The following is a 21,478-nucleotide window of genomic DNA, read 5'->3' as shown; positions in this document are numbered from 1 at the left end:
TGGTTACTTATCTACTGTGGTAGCCTCTTTTCTCAAACTCCTCTGCATGCCTGTTGGGATTGTTTTTAACAACTCAGAGGTATTGTATGGTGCCCAGTACACAGTTGCCACTTACAAGGTGGAGTGGGCTAACATTTGATTCGGTTCTATTGAACTCCCTCAGGATTGCAAGGTGGAAGTTCATGGCCAAAGGTGCATATCACCCATATCAGGCCTCCTTAGACTGGCTGTTCTTTCTTATTAAGGCACTGCTATTGCCACCCTTTGATAAGCACCAGGAACTTGGCAAAGAGTCTGGAGTCACCAAAGGCCCCTCGTACAAAGTGCAAAGAGAGCAGTGCTGGTTTAGCCTACTGTTATTTGGGAAGTGTACTCTGGAAAAATGTCTTTACACCCAATTTAAAAGTTTCCCTGTAGCTGAGATACCATGTCATAACTGGATGAAGAGCATTGTGGCCAGTCTTTTGTTGGTCTTTCCCTCAGAGCATGGTTCAGAGGGCTCCAGAGTTTGAGTGCACTCAACTGGGTCCCTGGAAGTGGGCTCGACCACAGCAGCTAGCAGGGGCTGCCAGAGGCCCCTGTGGTATCTTCATTAAAGAAACGGAGGTCATATTTGCTATGAACCATGCCTTAAAAAAATAAAAAATGAAAGCATGTATGCATTTCAACCACCTGTTTAGTGTGCTGTGGTATTGGCTTTGGAGTAAATTTACAGTGTGGTCATCGTGGCAGAAGTAAGAGTCTGTATCCCTTTTGATGTGAGAGAAAAAATTATTGTCAAGATAGAGCAAACAGGGAAATCCCTGCAGTTGACCTCTTTAGATGCCCTTCCCTTTCTGCCTTGAGGAATCTCCCATTTTTTTCCATGTCTAGTCCAGGCTGTCTTGGAAGAGCCCTTCCTTTATTTTTAGTTTCAATGATACAGGCTTGAATTAACTTTAACCAGGTTCTCTCAAATGCTTTTAAAACCAGGTGGTACAAACAGCATTGTCAGAAACACAGGATCCTGAAGAGGTCTCAGTTACTGTCAAGGCCTTCATGACAGCTGACCTGCCAAATGAACTGATTGAGCTGCTGGAGAAGATTGTTCTGGATAACTCTGTCTTCAGTGAGCACAGGTGAGGGGATGGTGGGGATGGGGGTGGGGTGGGAGGCAGCTGCTGACTTGGTCAGATTCAGACATCTGCCTGACACTCACTTTCCATTGCAATCTTGTCTCACCTCATCCCCCCAACCTCACCATCAGCTGCTCCCCGGATATATGGCCAATCTTCTTACTGCCTTCTATATCTCACTTATTTACGTCCTACTTGTCTCTTATAGCCCAACTTAAATTCTACTTTTTCCAGTAAGCCATCCTTCCTCTTACTTCTCTGGCCCACACTGGTCTTCTTTAACCACAACGCTCAGGTGAGGGAGCTAACATTTATTAAGGCCAAGCTTGTCCCAAGTATGTTAAACTATTGAAATAATGGTGAACAAAGCTTGGAAACAAATGGCAAGAGACCAACTAAACCTGGGCATGTATCAGGGAAGACTTGTTGGAGGTATAAGGTAGAAGCATGATGAGTATGATCTAGGGTAGGAAGAACAGTCTGGTTAAAAGCAACAACATAGACAGCCATCTTGGAGGTTACAGAGCATGCTTTAATGCGGTCTCACCTACTATTTATAACCACTTTAAAATTCATTGTCAAAGAATCTGTGTCAAACAGATTATAATGTATTCACATTGTAAATCCTGCTTTAAAGATTTAATTATAAGATTTATTTTGTAGGCCAGAAAGTCTTTTGAGGTCTGTGGTGTTGTGTTAAGGCATGTGTGTACATTTTTTTTGTTTTGAAACTTAGAAATGCTATATTGTAAATGATGGAATGTGAAATTACATTTTAATGGAATCATAAACTCTGATGATGGGATGCCAGAGTTACCTGAAGTGGCTAGGATATTCTATCTGGCTAACTCCTTTGATAGATATTAGCTTGGTAGTATTTCCCACAAAGACACTTAAAGGTGGTTCTGGCTTTGTGTGCTGCCTCCTTGGACACTGTTGCTTCTCAAACGTGTGGGGGAACCTTCAAGTTCAGATCCTATCACTAGAAAAACTTAAAATGTAGGATGAAATATACAAATGACCTTTAATTTTCCCTCCTGTATTTCACCTCCTCCCCACCACCCCGCACTCCAGTTCAAGCCGTTGTTTCTCAGTCTAGTTGTGTAAGACACAGCTCCCTGGCCCGTGCTGGTGTGATGAGCCTTGTGCTCCCCTGACTGAGGCAGTCGGGTCACTGGTCATCGGTCAGCCGCTCACGGCAGCTCTCACCGGCTGCCGGCCACTCACAATGGCTACAAATGATCTTTTAAAATGAATCAATGAGCTAGTAAGTAAATAAAGAAGTCTGAGATTTAAAGAAAAAAACAACAACAGAGAAGTAGGAAGGACACAATCTGACTTATGCCAAACCCTGTAGAACCCAGGCTGTGTTTCTAACACCCTACAAGACACAGAGGGCAGAAGACAAGACCTAAGGGCCTACGACAGGTGTGAAGTTTAAAAGAAACCCCTCCTCAGTGCAAGGATAAACTAAGAATATGCCAGTACTGTCTAGCCCTCTGCTGAGAGAGCAGCCAAAACAAACTAAAAACGCTTTTTTGAACCGGGTGCTAGATTATGATGACAAAAGTGGCCCTGACAAGCTGACCTTCTTATGAGTTTTAGCACAAATTCATGTGAACTGACATAGTATTAAAAATCCTCAAGTAAGTAATTTATTTTTAAAGTTATTGCCATCAAGAAGTACCTTCAGATCTCTGTCAGAGACAAACGCACATCCTCTTGAAAAGAACCTACCTTCTAGCAAGACTTCAAAGAATTCTGACAGATTGCATTCCAAGAAATAATAAGTTTATAGTAAAAATATTAACAAAATGCGTAAGGAAACAAAGCACTATTATTAGTAAGAGCTAGCAGTAAGAGTCTAGTCAGACCTGCCTAGAGAAACTAGAATTATCAGAGGTATTGGAATTATCAGGCACAGAATATAAAATTACATATAATGTAAATACCAAAAAAGAGTCAAGCTGATTTTTAAAGTACCAAATTAACTTTGATAAATATATATTACACACACACACACACACACACATACACAATTGAAATAAACCCCAAATAGGTTTAGCAGCATTAGAGAATAAGTGAATTAAAAAAGAGAAGTGAAAAAATTGCAGAAACATAACCAAGACAGGTGGAAATATAAAGGATTTAAGAGATGTACAGGTTGAAGGGGAGATGTAATCAGAGCCTCAGAGAGAGTGGAGAAGAAGAAACCCTATTTGGAGGAAGAATGATAGAGATTTTCACAGAAGTGATTAAATTCTAGTTGTCAAATTCAGGGAGTCCTACAAATCCCAAGGAGGATTAATTTTTTAAAAAACACCTTTGCACACATTATAGCAAAACTGCAGAACATCAAAAAAAAAATTTTAAGCAGCCAGCCAGAGAGAAGAAAGCTTACCTACAAAGAAATATGAATTAGATTGACAGCAGATTTCTAACAGCTTCAGTTGAAGCCAAAGGATAATGGGATGGTATAATGACTTTAGAATGCTCATAATAAGTAACTGTCAGGTTAGAATTATATATGTTTTGTAAAATTAAGAATAAAATGAAATAAAGATGCTTTCATACAGATTAAATGAGGGAGTTTGTCAATAACAGGCCTTCACTAAGGGGAATTTGAACAGGCTTATTTTAGGCAGAAGGAAAGCAATTCCATGTGGGGACAACAAGGAGTAAAGAACAAAAAAAGTAATGGCTATATAAAACAAAAAATATCTATGGTAGAAAGACAAAGAACTAAAATTATTAATACCTGAGTGAAAGTTGGGAGGTAGTAGTATTGTGAGGTCCTTTTTTTGTTTAGGAAGAAGGTAAAGATAATGATTAACATTAGTCTTTGATAGATTAAGTATTTGTGTTAAAGTTTCAAGTGGAACCACTAAAAGAACAGACTATAAGACTTCTAAACTAGTAGAGGATAAAGATGGAATGAGAAAATTACCAACCCAAAAGAAGGCCAAGAAAGATACATAAAAAGGTAGGAACAAATGGCAAGTATAAAATAAGATGGTAGAAGTAAATCTAAATATAGCAATAATTACATTAAATGTAAATGGATCATATATTCCAGTTAAAAAACAAAGATATTCAGATGGTAGAGAAACAAAACCAAGAGTGTGCTGTTTATAAAACATCTAAAACATAAGAATAATAAGAACTTAAAAGAATGAAAAAATATTACACAAATACCAAACCTAAAAACGCTTTTATTATATTGATATATTTTATATATTTTTATATGGTATATATTAGTATCACAAATTAGACATTAAGGTAAAATCATTATTGAAGAGGGCCGGTACATAATGATAAAAGGTTCAGTTCACCAGGAAGATAATTCTGAATTTGTATACACCTAATAATATAGCCTCAAAATAAATAAAGCGAAATTGACAAAATTGCAAGGAAACATAGGCAAATTCACTGTATTGGGAGACTTTAACATACTTCTTCAAGTAATTAATAGAACAATAGAATAATTAGATTTTAAAAACCTAATAAGTATATTAAAAATATACATAAAAAAGATAACAGTAGACATTTTAAGCATATAAAACAGTAAGTATAACTGTTGACAGTTAATGTGCATTGTAAGCTTGCTGGAATGAATTTACATGTATTCAGTAAGTAGACGTGATTGTTAAAGAAGAAGCAAACCGGAAGACAGATAAATAAAAGCGTGAACTACTACATTCCTACTCACTCAGCCATGGTAAACAGCTGGATATAAATTCATGAATGATCAGAAGATCACACTGAAAGACATTGGTTTTACTCACATCACTCAAATTCAATACAATACCAATAAAAATCCCTATTTGTCTTCTTATGGAACTTGACAAGGAAATTTTAAATCAAAAGGATAAAAGACCAAGAATAATCAAGATGCTCCTAATACAAATAATAAATTACTCAAGAAATGAGAATGGGTGTTGAGATGGCAAGGTACTTACTCTAATCTAGAATTATTGTAAAACTAAATTAAGACTTGATGGTTTGGGGAAGAAATAGAGAAATGGACCGTTTATAATAAAGAGCCCCAAAATACACGCACATATGAAAAACATGTATTTAGGACAGAGCTGGTACATAAACGGAAACAACAGATTTTTCAATGAGTGATGTTAGGACAAATGGTTATCCATATGGGAAGAAGTTGAAATTGGATACCTGTCCCATACTATGTAAAGACGTGAGTATAAAAGGCAAAACTATAATATTTTTTAGAGTTTATGTTCAGAAGAGTATATATATGGCCTAATGAACTCTTAAGCCAGTCATAAGAAAAATAAAACTTTTGTGAAAAGTGGATAAATAGGATTATGTTAAAGTTAAGAACTTTATCATAAGGTGAGAAAAGCTACACATGGGGGGATGACATTTGCAATTTATATAACCAACAAAAACTAGCACGGAGACCGCAATGAAAGAAAAACTGAAACAACCTGGGAGAAAGCCCAGCAAAGCACTTGAGCAGTCCTTCAGCGAGAGGAGAGGCAGCCAGTGGATCTAAGGCAGGAATTCAGCCTCCTCAGCCCTCAAGGAAACAGTGTGGCTGCTGTGCACCCTCCCCTTCCTCCTACAGAGCAGCAGGGACCTAGCTCCCCTTGTCAGCATTGATGAAAATGTCGAGCAACTGGGCCTCTTACCTGCCCTGCTGGGAATGCCCATTACACTTGGAAGTTGGTATGTGCCCAAAGGTGCAGTTTCCACTCTTGGTTATGAACCCTAACGAAACTCGGCTCGTATGTATCAGGAGATATGTGCAAGAATGCTCATAGCAGCATGGTTTCCAATAGCAAAGATCTGAGCGCAGTCCAGCTACCCATCAGTAAATAGGCTGTGGTACCATCATGCAGTGGAAAGGAATGCTATACAACAGCATAGATGAATCTGAGGACCTAACTTTTTAATGTATTTTCTTCCTTCTTTTTAATATGATACAGTAAAATTAACCTTTTGGGGGAGGATTACACTACTAGGAATTTTAATACATGTCCAGATCATACACCCACCAGAGTCAGGATAGAGCACAGTTCCCTCACCCTGTGAAAGTCCCTGTGCCAGCTATCTTTTACAGTTACATCCGCCCATCCCTGCACCCCTGGCAACCACCCATCTAGTCACCATCGCTCTGGTTTTGCCTTTTCAAGAATGTCATGTAAAGACAATCACATAGTAATCTTTTGAGGCTGGCTTCTTTCACTCAGCATGATGCCTTTGAGATTCATCCAAGTTGTTGTGTGCATCAATAGTTCGCTCTTTTTTTATTCCTGAATAGTGTTCCATTGTATGAATGTACCACAGTTTGTTCATTCACTCATGGAAGGACATTTGGGTTATTTTCAGTTTGGGTGATTATGAATACAGCTGCTGTAAACATTTGTGTCCAGATTTTTGTTTGAACATACCAAGCTGGTTCATAGGATATATGTAAGTTTAACTATTTAAGAAACTGCCAAACTGTTGTTTTCCAGAGTGGCTGTATCATTTTGCATTCCCACCTGCAATGTGTGAGAATTCCAGTTGCTCCGCATCTTCACCAGCACTTGGTATTACCAGTATTTTTTTTTTATTTTAGCCTTTCTAATAAGTATATAGTGGTGTGTCATTGTGGCTTTCATTTGTATTTCCCTAATGGCTAATAATGTTAAACAACTTTTCTCTTGCTTATTTGCCATCCGTATATCCTTTTTGGTGAAATGTCTCTGCAAATCTTTTGCCTATTTTTCAAACGCATTATTTGGTTTTTTTACTGTTGAGTTTTGAGAGTTTTTTATACTTTTTGGGACAAGCCCTTTGTTGGATATGTGATTTGCAAATATTTTTTCCCCAATGTGTAGCTTCTCTTTTTATTCTACCAATATCATTTACAGAGCAAAACTTTTCATTTTGATCAAGTCCAATTTATAAACGTTTGTGGATTGTTTTTTTGGTTAAGTCTAAGAACTCTTTGCCTAATCCCAGTTCACAAAGATTCTCTGCTATCTTTCCTTCTAAAAGTTTTATAGTTGTACATTTTACATTTAGATCTGTGATCCAGTATCCAATAAGCTTGAAGTTAAGGTTGGAGTTCATTTTTTTGCATATGTATGTACACTCATCCCAGCTGTATTTTTGGATCCTTTTTCCATTGAATTTGTTTTTGCATCTTTGCCGAAAATCAGTTGGCCAGGTTGTATGATTCCACCTACTTTATTCTTGTTCAAAATTTAAAACGAGCTTGTCTATACCTACAGGAAAATGTCCTGGGATTTTGATTGGAATTGCATGAAATCTGTAAACCAATTTGGGGAGAACTGGTATCTTTACTATGTTGAGTCTTTGAATGCAATACATCTCTCCATGTATTTAGATCTCTGATTTTTCTCACCAGCATTTTATAGGTTTAAGCATATAGATTGTGTACATGTTTATTAAATTTATACCTAAGCGTTTCATATTTTGGAGCTATTGTAAAGTTTGGGGGGGTTACAATTATACATTGCTAGTATATAGAAATACAGTTGATTTTTATTATTGACCTTATATCCTGAAACCTTGCTAAACTTATTAGTTCTAGGATTTTTATTCTTTTTTTTAGATTCCTTGGGATTTTCTGTCAATCATGTTGCCTGCAAATAGGAACGGTTTTATTTCTGATCGAGATCCTTTTTATTTATTTTTCTTGCCTATATGCCCCAACTAGAACCTTCAGTACAGTGTTGAATAGAAGTGGTGAGAGTGGACATCCTTGCATTGTTCCTGATCCTGAGAAGAATCAGCCAGTCTCTCACCATCAAGTACAATATTAGCTTTGGGGTTTTTGTAGATGTCCTTTGTCGGATTGAAGAAGTTCCCTTCTGTTTCTAGCTTGCTGAGAGTTTTATCCTTAGTGAGTGTTGGATTTTGTCAGATGCTTTTTCTGTCAATTCGTGATGATCATGTTGTTTTCCTTTTTTAGATTTATAATATGATGTATTACATTGATTATTTCTCACATTTTTGAATAGAGCAAAAGAAAACAAATTTCGTACGAATACATCTAGTGTGATTAAAAAACAGGAAAGTTATTTGTGATTATTTGGAATTTATCTTCCCGATAAATGCACTTCACTTATTAAAAAAAAAAAAAAGAACGTTCAAAAACGTGCAAAACTGTTTATATTACTTAGAGATACAATGTATGTGGTAACACTAAAAAGAACCACAAAGAAATGATACAGGCACAGTTCAGGAGAATAGGCACTTCTGAAGTGGGAGCAGAAGGCAGCTACTGGAGAAGCCACAGCAGCCCCCCAGTTCTCTTAGCTGGCGCCTTCCCAAGACTTCAGATCCCATATACTTCATAAATATTCTATTGTATCTACTTATCAGTCGTGTGTGTGTGTGTGTGTGTGTGTGTGTGTGTGTGTGTGTATTAAATACTTTTTAAAACGGGGGTCTGCGGCTGGCCAACCTGCCAAAGAGTGTTATGTGCATTCTTTCTGTGACACCGCTCCTCAGGAATCTCCAGAATCTGCTGATCCTGACTGCCATCAAAGCGGATCGCACTCGGGTCATGGAGTACATCAGTCGCCTGGACAACTACGACGCCCCTGACATCGCAAGCATCGCCATCAGCAGTGGGCTGTATGAGGAGGCCTTTGCCATCTTCCGCAAGTTTGATGTGAACGCCTCAGCCATCCAGGTGAGCTGCTGAGTGCAGTCACGCTGGACCCTCGCTCCCTCTGCCACACCACGTCCTTGTCATCGCCAAGGATTGTTGGTGTATCGCTCAGATTCTTGCACTTTTCTGCTCCTCACCAGTGACCCCTCTTCCGAGCCTGTTGGCTCCTTCTCTGTTGGTGCTCCTTTTGTCTAGCTATAACCCCCCCCATTTCTCAGTCATTCCCCTGTACCCTCCTGGACTTGAGTATCTGACACAAGGCGCACTCTCAGACCTGAGGTGTTTGATTCTCAGAAGCTCTCACACGTGACGATTGTTCTAACCTTCACCACGCCTCCCCATGCTGTTTCAATTCCTCAGCAATCCTGCCAGCCCTCCTGCCTACCTTCAACCTCACCAAGAACTCTTCCCTTCATCCTCGTCCCTTTCCTCCCAGTCTGCCCGTCTTTTCTTGTTTTATTTCCAAACCAATTGTAGACCACAGGACATAGCATATTAACTGCTTTCTTACCAATATTTCTTACTTCCTTGCCTCTTCCTTTATCATTTTTCTATACCTACCTGTGAGTCCTCAATCTAGAAGCCCCTCTTTTTGGTTCACACGTGGGCCGTGGCCTTGCTCAGACTATATGGGGGCCCTCGCCTGTTTCTGCCTGATGAACGGTCTCATTTCCACAGCAGCTCCTTTGGACCTTTACAGCCTATATGCCCCATTGCAATATCTTGCCCCCCAAGATTAGGAGGCAACTCCTGTGTCCTACCAATGGCCAAAAAAGCTTAGCCTGGCCTTCTCCTTCCTTTATGCCTCATTGTTGGAATGTCTCTTCTCTGTCATCCTTCTCCCTGTTGTACTACTGCTCTCATCTTTTCTCTCCATTCATTCATCTGAGAAATACTTAGTGCCCAATTGTTTTGGACTGAATCATGCAACTTTAGGCAGAATTTGAAACTGAACAAAAATCCATCTGCTCCCTGGAGCTGACTGTGTGTTGCAGAAATGAGAACCCTCTTGTAACGTGTAGGTCCTGATCGAGCACATTGGAAACCTAGACCGTGCTTACGAGTTTGCAGAGAGATGCAATGAGCCTGCTGTGTGGAGTCAGCTGGCTCGTGCCCAGCTCCAGAAAAACCTGGTGAAGGAAGCCATCGATTCCTACATCAGAGCTGATGACCCTTCATCTTACCTGGATGTCGTCCAGGCAGCCAGCACGAGCAGTAAGTGAACCTTCTCTTCACGGGGCTCTGTTTCTCACTGGGTGAAGCCTAGTGAAGCAAGGGTGTGGCCCTCCTTGGAATCCGCATGTGTTATGCCTCCAGAGATAAGAAGACACAGCTGAATGGAAGTTTTCTGAAAGAGTGTGAGATAAATGTCATTCTGTTAATGACACTAGCTCTTCAGTTGACTCTTCCTTCTTTTACAAGACAGTACAATTTAAGCACAATGGATACCACTGTCATAATAACTTTAATATCAGAGATTTAGACCCAGTTTCTTTGGGCCATTCTAGTTGATTGTGGCGGCAGCCTCTTCAGTGGCTGGAATAAGGATCACATCCCCTGGTGGGATTCCCATCCCCTACACGGCTCCTATGGGTTCTGCTCCTGCCCCATTGACCCACCTAGGATAAGACTCTGCTCAGTGGGCAAAGTCCAAGATCTTCTAGACCTTAGCTGGAGCCCGAGCCCCCCTGCAGCAGAGCTGGTGGGTCAACATCCTGACTAAGGACAGACTGGAAGGAATTGAGCCCCTGGTTAAACTGAGGAGCTCTGAGTTAACCTGTTTTTGTTTTCTGTCTTTAGACAATTGGGAGGATCTGGTTAAATTTCTACAGATGGCCAGGAAAAAGGGCCGCGAATCCTACACAGAGACAGAACTTATTTTTGCCCTGGCTAAAACTAGCCGTCTCTCTGAGCTAGAAGATTATATTAATGGACCCAACAATGCCCACATCCAGCAGGTAGGCTGTGCCCTCAGGGACTGTGAATTATTATAGGCGGGTTCAGGGATAGCTGCCTAGAGTGGTACAAATCTGTGATGGGGAGAAACAAGCCATACACTGGATTAAGTCCCCTGTTAACATCCCTGGCTGTGCATGTCAGAGTAATTCTTCTTGAGGTGTCAGGATTATGTGCAGGTGCCCTAGCTGTTACCGCCAAAGAACAATGTGAACAGAATAACTTGCCAGATGAAAAAGATATGTTGAAAATTATTAGCTTTCCCGTGCGTCAGCAATTATCAGATAACACAATTGGGAAAGAATCCTTTTTAAGTAGGAATACAACCAAAATGTTTTTCAAAAACCTTAAAAAAAAAACTTAGATAAAAGATCTAAATAATTGTAAAGTCTGCCATTTCCAAGGGTAAAATGTTATCCCTGGAAAAAGTGATAAAGAAAGATGAAGGGGTAGTGGAATATATTTTAACTGCAGTAATTGCAAGTTTGCTTTTCTTGAAAAAAAAATACACACTGCTTCATTGAAATAAATAACACAAAAGTGGACTTCAGGTTTTTTATTTCAAAGTAAGTTCCAATTAATTGTTGGACGTTAGGTTAGAGTTTTGAAAGGGGTTAAAAATTCATCATATAATTCTGTAACCAAAATTAAATTCCAGGTGAAAGAATTATAAGTAAAAGTTGAGGGTTTTTTCTTAATATAAATATTTATTTGAATCTTTGTATGAGGAAGGAGTTTTTAAACTTATCAGAAGTGGAAGAAAGCACAAAGGAAAGTAATCTAGCTCATTCATCTAATGCATAAAAGTGTTAAAAAATATGTATGCAGTAGTCCCTCCTTATCTGTGATTTCGCTATGGTCAACTGTGGTCCAAAAATATTAAATAGAAAATTCCAGAAGTAAACAATTCATAAGTTTTAAATTGCATGCCATTCTGAGTACTTCACCTAATCACACAGGCATTGTATCATCTTGCATCATCACAGGAAGGGTGAGTACCGTACAATAAGATAATTTGAGAAAGATACCACGTTCATCTAATATTTATTACAGTATGTTATAATTGTTCCATTTTATTATTAGTTATTGTGCTCAATCTCTTACTGTGCCAAATTTACAAATTAAACTTTATCATAGACGTGTATGTATGGGGAAAAACATAGAATATATAGTTTTCAGTACTATCTGCAGTTCCAGGCATCCACTGGGGGTCTTGCAACATATCCCCCGCAGATAAGGGGGGACTGCTGTATTCCTTATCATGGGCCTTATTTATCTAATGCAAAAATACATCCTAGGAAAGTACAAAAGGTCCAGACAGATTGACTTATACTAATAAAAATTGAAAGCCAATGAATGTCCAGCAAAAAGAAAGAAACAACAACTATTGATGGAATATAATACAGCCATTACAAGTATTTGTTTGTGATAGAAAAACCTTTCAAAATAAGTTCCAGCAGAGTGAAAACCTTGCGTGTACAATATAATAAACATATAAGCCTAGAAAAACACCCAAGATGGGGACAGTGAACAACTCTGAGATAATGAAATTGGACAGTATCATATTACTTTCCTCTACTTGCCTGTGTTTGCCAACTTCTTTTTTGAATCAGTGACCACACTTTTAAGATTATCTTTATAATCAGAAAATTAATAAAAGTATTAGAAAATGAAACCTTGTTCAGAATCTCCATCTGAATTCATAACGGGATTCTCCTGGAATGGTTGGAGAGTCTGTTAAATACGGTCGTCAGAGCTGCCCTGGGTCATGCAGAAGTGAAAGCCCAAGGCTGGCCAGACTAGAGAGCATAGACAGCTTGTTTGTTCTTTGCTTGGGCACACTGAGGCTGGGCATCTTCCCCGCCTTCCACAGTCCGCCAAGATGGGGTCAGTACACGTCAGCCAGACCCAGCCCACTGCCTGTTTTCTATGTTTCCCAGTCTGGCTTCTGCCAGCTGCATCTCCATGATGTCATTTAACTCATTTTCCCTATATTTTCTGTAAATTGGCAGTAATCACAGTCTTAAAGGATCATATGCTTTGATACAATACTTCCTTTATTCATCTATTCAACAAACTTTTATCGAGCATCTACCTTGTGCCAGGGTAAGAGCTGCAGATGCAGCAGTGAAAGTAGTAGTCAAATTTCTGCCCTCATGGATCTTCAGATCCATTCAAAAAGTCTATGGTATGTTAAATGGTAAGTATAAAGGAGGAAAGTGCAGTGGGGAGGGGTGGGCAGAGTTAGCGCAGGCAATGGGTGTGAAGGTGGGGGGTGCCATTCTAGACGGGCTGGTGGGGAAGGTATCCTGGAGGGCACTGCTTGTGTCTGCATCCCTCTGAGAGCAGAGCAGACTGCTGTGCTCGGGCCGGCGAGGAGGCAGTGTTTGGGTGGTTACAGGAGCGGTGCGGAGGCAGCCCTGGCAGCTGAAGCAGAGCGATCGAATACCAGAGGGCTCAGAGTTCAAGGCAAAGAGGGAACAGCGGGCAGAGGCGGTTTTTGGCACCGTGTGTTGGGACTTGTGGGCTGTAGGCAGGACACTGGCTTCCACTCTGGGTGAGACTAGAGGATTCTGGGCAGAGGAGGGATGTAATCTGATCTAGGTGTTAACAGAACCCCTCTGGCTGCTGTGTTGAAAACAGACTGAAGCAGTGAGAGCAGACTGTTCAGTAACCTAGGCAAGAGTTGATGACAATTCAGATAAGGTAGTCAGGTGAGTGGCACCGAGCTCCTGCTGAGTCTGAAGGTGGAGCTACCAGGGTCGCTGCGGAGTGCTTATGAAGACAGAGGAAGGCCTACTTTGGGGTGTAGGCCAGCCCTTCTGGACACATGGACTTATGCTCACTGTTGTGGGGGGCAGTGTGTGCAGCGTCCTGGAAGGGAGTCAGGACTCAACATTAAGACAAGTTGACCTCTACTCGACACCCACAAGGGGTCTGTCCAGCTGGATATGGGAGTCAGGTTTCCAAGAAGAATTCTAGACTAGAGCTGTAAATGTGGCAGCCTTCTGTGTACAGGTGGGAGTTGGGGAGGGTGCTGAAGCCTGAGACCAGGGCACTCCAAAGCTCTGGGGCAGGGAAAAGTTGAGGTGGGAAAAAGCAAGGAGTGTTGTCCAGGGAAACGAGTAGGCGTCTGCGAGGGAGAGCGATGGGTCAGCCAAACACTGCACCTCACAAACTAGAGACTTGGCCACGATGACCCACTAGGAAGTCTGCAAGAGCTTAATTGTAGCGGCCGCCAAAGGGGACGAGAGTTCGTGGGGACAGCTCTAAGACACACAATGCCTCTTCTGGAAAATGTTGCTCTAAAGCAGGGGTGTCCAAACTGCGGCCCGTGATCCGTTTTTTATTGGCCCACAGCAAATTCGAAAAATACATTTAGTTTACTTAAATAAACCAGGTGAAGCAATATGTACTTCACCTCGAGTGAGTGGCCCAGCTGTTTGTGTGTTTTACCTCCTATGACCCTTGGTGAAAAACGTTGAAAAAAGTGTGGACACCCCTGCTCTAAAGGAAAGGGTAGAAACAGAATGATGGCCGATGCTGAGCTGAGATCAGCGTGAGGGCTATCTGTTCAGTTGAATTTTGAGCTAGAGAAAAGAATAGTGGTTCCTTGAGCTTATCGGAGTGGTTTAGTACAGAGGATGATATCACTACCGGGGGCAGCTGGGATGCTGACCTGGAGCCGGGGATTGGGCTGTGGTCACGTGCTACAGTAGAGTTGGCCTTGGTGGCTGGGTGAGGGGGCAGGGACGGTCCTGGTGCTTCTAGAGGGCTCTTTTAGTTGTTTCCTCAGAGGTGGGGAGCCAGGTACTCAACTTGAAGAGCTGTTGGAGATTTGAGGAGAGAAGTTAGGAAATGGTTGACAAGGAGACTATCTGGACTAAAGGAGTAGGATTGCCAGTGTTGTGAGCTCCTCTGAGGTTATTATCATGAAGTTTAAAAGAGACCAGTCAGCACTTGGGGTTCAGCTGTCAGTGTTTAGCTCTGCAGTCCCAGGTGTGAGTCGGCAGAAGAGTGCTCTAAGTAAGACTGGGTTTATCCAAGCGAGTACAAGCAAGTACAACTGAGGGAGTGAGGGCGGAGCCACACAGCTTGCCCATGGACAGCGGGCTGCAAGGAGAGGAGGCCAGGCACAGATAGGGGTGGTGGGGCAGGAGTTGGGTGATCAAGGCAGTAAGCTGGAAAGAAAGGGAGGCCGCAAGCCAAGAGTAGATTCTTGTGCCGGGGTTCCCAGGGGTGGCAGCTCTCTGACAGTGACTGGCTGTTGTCTTGAGGAACACTAGGCCCCCAGAGCAGAGGAAGTTAAAGAAAGCTAAAGATGTCCAGGAATGAGGAAGATCTGCTGAAGGCAGCAAGGAGGGCTGGTGTGTGACCCCCGGCATGAGATTCTTGGTCTGCAGTTGTTAGTAAGAAGAAAGGGACTGGGGTGCAGGTGTGGGAGATGACAGCCAGCACACGTAGGAGTAGGCTAGTGGAGAGCGGGTCTGAAGGCTAGAGGTACATTTCATCTTCCAGGAGTTGTCGATGGCCCTGGCTGCTGTGTGATCAGAAAGACACTCACCTCCTTTGGAAACAAAATAGCTCTGACACCTAGGAACTTCAGACCAACTCTGGGGAATCTTCCTGTTTACGGTCTCAGCAGAACTCCCCAATTGTTCGTAGGTTGGAGACCGCTGTTATGAGGAGGGAATGTTCGAGGCAGCCAAGCTGCTGTACACCAGTGTCTCTAACTTTGCCCGCCTGGCTTCCACCCTGGTCCACCTTGGGGAATATCAGGCAGCGGTGGACAGCAGCCGCAAGGCCAACAGCACACGGACGTGGAAGGAGGTAAGTGTGGGAAGTCACCGGAGAGCGAGTCTACCAGGCCTTCCCTCCTGTCCTTCCTTGTACCCCACACCCTTGGACCTGCCACGTGGGACAGGTCTGGACACCTGCCTTGTCCTGGGATGGCGCAGAGAACCTTGTAAGCTCGCATTTGTGGTTAAAGCAAAGGGCCCAGGGAACCCCATGTTGAACCATTCAATTCCCAGAAGCTGTCTTAAAAGCAGGGAATTATCAGTATTATAAGTAATATCATAACTTAAAATATTTTTTAAAGTTACATCATTTTATCAGCATAATCAGTGTCAACTGACATTATTAGTCTCTTGTGGTAAAGCTCTCTGAAAATGACAGAATAATTTGTGAGTGGGAAAAAAGTTTGTAAAGATTTAGCTTCAATGAATCTTAGGCATTGTTTAATAAAAGATTAAAATGAGATGTCCAATACCAAGAGCTTTGGTACCAATACCAAGGTACAATATATTAAATAGTATATATATAGCTACTACCCTCTGTTGAAAATGATTAAGCAGAGTTATAGGAAAGGACGTTTCCAGTATTTTGTGAGAAATAATGTAAGTAGAATGTCCAGTGCAATTCCATTGTGTGTGTGAATTTGTGAGAGAGATCTGGTGGGTGCTAGTGTGTATATCACAGAAAATAGTGGGCAAAGGTCATGTCTCAAAGTAGCGACTACTTATCTCTAAGTCGTGTGATTATTTTTGTTTATGAGCGTTTTCTGCCTTACCTACTCTGAAAACACGTGGCGTATGTAGAAGACAGGGAGGTAGGGAAACTTAGCGAGAAGCCAGTTCTGCTTGGGGTGGGGGTCTTTCTGGTCAGCCCTCAAAAGAAGTGCAGCTTTAGGGCCCCTCCTGCATCCTTTTGAGCAGAAGCATCTTCATAAGTGGGGCTGGGGGGGCGTCTTCACTTCTTAATACTTGTTATTAAGTGTACATACTGTGTACAGTGCCTAAAACAAAAGCACAGTTTAAAAAGTGCTTATTAAAGCAAGCTCCTGTGTGAACATCACTCAGATGAATGTGCTCTGATGACAGTTATTCTTGAGCTTTGCTAAACTCTTTTCACACCCCAAACCTGAAAATCCAGCATCACTTTCCTGTCACCTAAACGGACTCCACCTGTCAGGGCTTAGAAGTAATGCAGGAACCCTCTTCTCTCCATGGTATCAAACACCCTGGTGGCCTGCAGATTAGAAGTGTCATTGTTTTTTTCTCCCAGTCTCATGCAGCTCACCTTACAGTTATCTGCTTGTTCAGAATCCAACTTAAAAAGCCCTGGTTGCTGGTATTTCTGTATTTGCATCCCTGGGAGCAGCTGCTTTGGTGCGGTGCCCTGTCTCAGGAAGCTCACGCTGTCTGGCCTCCCCTCTCCTAGGTGTGCTTTGCCTGCGTGGATGGGCAGGAGTTCCGCCTGGCACAACTGTGTGGTCTTCACATCGTCGTTCACGCTGATGAGCTGGAGGAGCTGATCCGCTATTACCAGGTAACTAGTCCCTGGCCAGAGATGATCTCTGCTGGCAATGGAGATGACAAGTGACACCTAACTGCTGCAAATAAAAGGGCGATCCTTCCCTTAGTATGTATAACCTACACAGTAAGCATAGATGAAGCATGGTCTCTATGGGAAGGTTCTTTCAGATGCTAGACAACCTGTCTATAAATTAACTCAGCTTGGTGTGTTAGATATCCTGGACCTCATTACAGGCTGGTATTTGTGTTTGTAAAAGGACTCTCCCTCCTCTTGTGTCCTTGGACCTTAAGAAGCCCAGTCAGTGCTTCGCAGCTGGAGACAACCTTTGGGTAACTTGCTGAGAACATTGGGCCGGTCATGTAGCAGAGCTACAGCCTGAATCCCAGGTCCCCAGAGTGTGTGACCCACAGAGGATATGATTATCGAGTGCTGGAGAGACAAGCACATGCAATTGTCCAGAAGAGGGAACCTCAGGAACTCTCTGGAAGGGTGGGATCTCCCCATGTTGTTGTGGTTATGCTTCGCTGTGGAGTGATTGACAAGCATGAACGTGTTCAGGGCCGGGGCCTCCCCCCGGGAGTCTGGAGCTGTGTGGTCAGACCAGGTGGGGTCAGTCAGGACAGACTGACAGTTTGACGTGGCTCAGCAGTGTTACTGTTCCCTGGAACTCGAGCCCCTACCCCCCTCACTGAGGGAACAGTTAGCCTAGGGGGGACTTACTGAGTCACAGAGGTCAGGGGGCCTGTGAGCCTGTGAAAGTGGGTGCCACCAAGGTCCAAAATATCACTTAGGCTTGATGAGTTTTCAGGATACATTCTTTCCTGTTCAACAGGAGTTTGAATTATAAAGCAAACAGGGAAAGTAGTAAAGCAGTCGAAAGGCTGCCAAATAGAATACTTCATTTGTTCAGCAAATGTTTGGGTACCTACTGTGTGCTGGGCACTATTCTAGATAATGGTATCAGCAAACAAAACAGAAAGCCCCTATTCAGTTGAATTTACATTTCGGGAGATTGACAGACAGGCAACAAACCTAATGTTTGAAGGTGATGAGTCATGGGGGAAATGGAGCAGGTGTGGGTACCAGGAATGCTTGGTTGGAGTTTCATAAGGGGCTGTCAAGGTGGCACTAACTGAGAGGGTGACATAGAGCAGACCCTGGAGAAAGCACAGGGCCTGGTCGTGGGGATGTTTGAGGGAAGGATCAGTGACCAGGGCAGAGCCCTGAGGCAGGAACATGCCAAGTAATCAAGGAAGAGCCCTTGGGGGCGGGCAGCGGCCATGATGAAAGACTCAGGCTGTACTCAAGGGAGGATTCAGGGCCTGTAGAGTGAGGAGGCCTCTCGGGCCTGCGTGCTGAGAAGACTCTTCGCGGCTGGGCAGACAGGGGACAGGTGGGAGCTGGGCGGACAGTTAGGGTGGTGCTGGTACGAGCTGAGCAGTGATCGGGTGATCAGCTTAGGGGGCATGCTTTGAATGTACAGCCACCTTGATGTGCTAGTGGATTAGGGGTGGGGTGGGAGAGAAAAGTCAAGGACAACTCCATTTCTTTTTGAACTGGAAATAGAGTTATCAGTGGGCATGGGGAAGACTGAGGTGGGGGCTTTGTAGAGGGAAGGACAGGAATTCCATTTTGAACATACAACTAAGTTTGAGTTGCCAGTTGTACGTTCACGTAGAGCTGTCAAGTAGGCAGCGGGAAATAGGGTCTGGTGTTCACTGAAGAAACCCAGCTAAAGAAATAAAATGGGAGCAGTTGCATATAGAGGGCACATAAAGATTGACTGCAGTCCCCTGGCGTGAGTGTAGGTAAAGAACAAGCCGCACAACAGGCCTTAGCCTCCCACCTGAGTTGGAGTAAAGGAGGAAGGAACTCCAGAGATTTCTGAGCAGCCAGATTACAGGTGCACCCATAAAGGGGCATGGCCAAAGGGTGAAGGGTGTCAGGAGGAGGAGAACACTGATGAGCGTGAGTCCTGGGGTGAGACAGCCTGGCTGGGTGGGTTCTTGGGAGCAGGAAGAGGAATGGGAACAGCTCTTTTGAGGAGTTTTTGCTGCAAGGAGGAGTAGAGAAATGGGACATAGGATCCAGAACAGGCATTTTGCGATTAGAGAATTAGCAGGATATTTGTTGAGGACGAGCTATAGAGAGGGATGTTGATGCCAAGAGAAAGTGAAGCTTGCTGGCGCTGAGGCCTTGGGAGGTGGGAGGCGACGGGACCTAGAGCTGCAGTCTGCTGGCTTCTAGCGCTGAAGGCGGGCCTGTAAACAGAACGTGGTACAGGTGTTGGAAGGGGGGTGGGCGTGGCATTTGTAATGGTTTCCGTTTTCTCAGTGAAGCAGCAAGGTTATCTGCAGAGTGAAGATGGGACTGAGGAGGGTGTGAAATAGTCCTCTGGGGGTGACCCTCCAAGTTTGTGGTCATTAATGGGAAGGAAGCCAGGAAGACTCAGAGTTCAGGCCTGCCGGGCAGGTTGTAACCAGGGTGGATGACCAAGAGGGAGTTGGGGCTAGACACAGAAAGCTGCAGCCATTGCACATCTTCCTTCGTTGGGAGTGGGCTCTGCAGAGGGAACTGCAGTCAGGTGCATTTACCCCGACCTCAAGCGTGGCTATTGGTCTGTCAGGATCGGGGCTACTTCGAGGAGGTGATTTCCCTGCTGGAGGCAGCCCTGGGCCTAGAGCAGGCCCACATGGGCATGTTCACAGAGCTGGCCATCCTCTACTCCAAGTTCAAGCCGCAGAAGATGCCAGAGCACCTGCAGCTCTTCTGGTCCCGTGTCAACATCCCAAAGGTAATCCAGCCTTCCTGGAGGTTCTGGCTACCATGTGCACACGTGGCACCAGCCTGACCCTGGGCCACGACCATCCCGCCAGGTGCTGAGAGCCGCAGAGCAGGCACACCTCTGGGCGGAGCTGGAGTTCCTCTATGACAAGTATGAGGAGTATGACAACGCTGTCCTCACAATGATCAGTCACCCTACTGATGCCTGGAGAGAAGGGCAGTTCAAGGATGTCATTGCCAAGGTAAGAGGGCACCTGGGTGCCTGTTCCTGCCTGCTGCTGCCAGGGCTGTCCTGGGCACTGGGATGAATACCAGTGTGCTGCCCCCGGGCATGTTTGCACCTCTGTGCAGGCGGTGGAGATTTCTTCTGCTCAAAGGGAACTCCTGAGGAAGGGTAATGACTGGCCTAGGGCCGCACAGCTAGGCCGAGGGCAGGGGAAGCCAGTGTGCCCCTGCAGCCCCGCCTGCCCCTCCTGTCTCTCAGGACCACACTTTCGCTGCCATGCGCCCACTCTGGGCCCTTTGCAGCCGGACCTCACTGTTTGCTCTTCCTTCTGCCCCCCTTCAGCTCAGGATTCCCAGCCCCAGACCCTGTCTACCACTATTTCCTGTTGTATTTTTTTAATATTTTTTACCGCCTGGCATTTTTTTTCCTTCATGTCTCTCCCCACAAAACTGCCAGTTGCAGAGAAATGCAGGCACCTGACAGAGGGCAGTAAAAACCTTCCAGGTGGGGGCCTGAGCCCAGGTCTGCCCCTGGGTGTCCACCCTTCCCAGCTGTGGCCACCCTCCTATAGTCTAGTTCGACTAACACCAGCCGCCAAAACCTGTTGGAAAGTGTCAGGTCTGGGTTCAAGCATCACGCGGTCCTCTGCTATTTTGTGTTTCTGGTCTCCGGACTGCTCCTTACTCTGGGTTCTGCACGCATGTTAGGTGATAAGAGGGTGAAGCTTTCAGTCTGCAGTCCCTGGGCGTTTTGCTTTGAGTGCCCTTGTTTTGTCCCAGTGGACTTGGGTGAATAATTTGCCCTCAGATCTTTCCCATTGCCATGTGCCAGTAAAGGGAACGTTCTGACTGCGTGTCCATCCCACCACTCCCAGGTGGGGCGTGGGCTCCTCTTCTCTGGCTCAGGGACGCATTTGCCTTCTGTTCCACATCTGACTGCTGAGGACAGGCCTGGGTGTTGGGTGGAGACACCAGTCTCGGCGCCCACTCTCAGTAGGAGCTGTTAGAAGGAATAGTTGGCCCCAAGGTCACACTTGTCCACACTAATCAGTGTGGTGGTATGAAGTCTGGCTGTCTGATGGGATGTCCGGCCCTGAGTGGGGTTTTCCGGTTGCTGGTGTAAGGGGCAGGCAGATCACACATTCTTGTACTCTGGCACATGTGAAAAACATGCTAGAAAATTCATACCTGATTAAGTCGAGGTGCCTTTTTTCTCATTTAACTCCTCTGACACCAGGATGCTTTTTAAAGTTGAGGGCATGCCATGGTTGAGGTGGGAGTGCTTTTTATTTCTCAGTTGGACCTGGACACTGTGCTCGTCCAGGAGACTGACGGACACGTGACCTGCATGAGGCCCCCCCTTGGTGGTGGTCAGGATCAGCAGATGCCTGAGGAGAGATGGAGGTCCGGATGGAGCCTGGGGTCT

General features: G+C 44.1%; 1 protein-coding gene across 4 annotated transcripts in view; it reads left to right on the top strand.

The window, feature by feature from the left end:
• CLTCL1 (clathrin heavy chain like 1) overlaps positions 1-21,478 on the top strand; it is an 85,603-nt gene that overhangs the window by 53,432 nt on the left and 10,693 nt on the right. For all 4 annotated transcript variants that reach the window (XM_081037868.1, XM_081037865.1, XM_081037867.1 and 1 more), the window contains exons 19-26: positions 973-1,118; positions 8,607-8,790; positions 9,792-9,984; positions 10,570-10,727; positions 15,391-15,555; positions 16,948-17,055; positions 19,670-19,837; positions 19,920-20,069. In XM_081037868.1, the coding sequence (XP_080893994.1) occupies positions 973-1,118; positions 8,607-8,790; positions 9,792-9,984; positions 10,570-10,727; positions 15,391-15,555; positions 16,948-17,055; positions 19,670-19,837; positions 19,920-20,069 (1,272 nt within the window). The remainder of the gene's footprint in view (positions 1-972; positions 1,119-8,606; positions 8,791-9,791; positions 9,985-10,569; positions 10,728-15,390; positions 15,556-16,947; positions 17,056-19,669; positions 19,838-19,919; positions 20,070-21,478) is intronic.

Source organism: Rhinolophus hipposideros (assembly GCF_964194185.1).
Source record: "Rhinolophus hipposideros genome assembly, chromosome: 24".
NCBI lineage: Eukaryota > Metazoa > Chordata > Mammalia > Chiroptera > Rhinolophidae > Rhinolophus > Rhinolophus hipposideros.
This window is presented reverse-complemented; position numbering and strand designations above follow the sequence as displayed.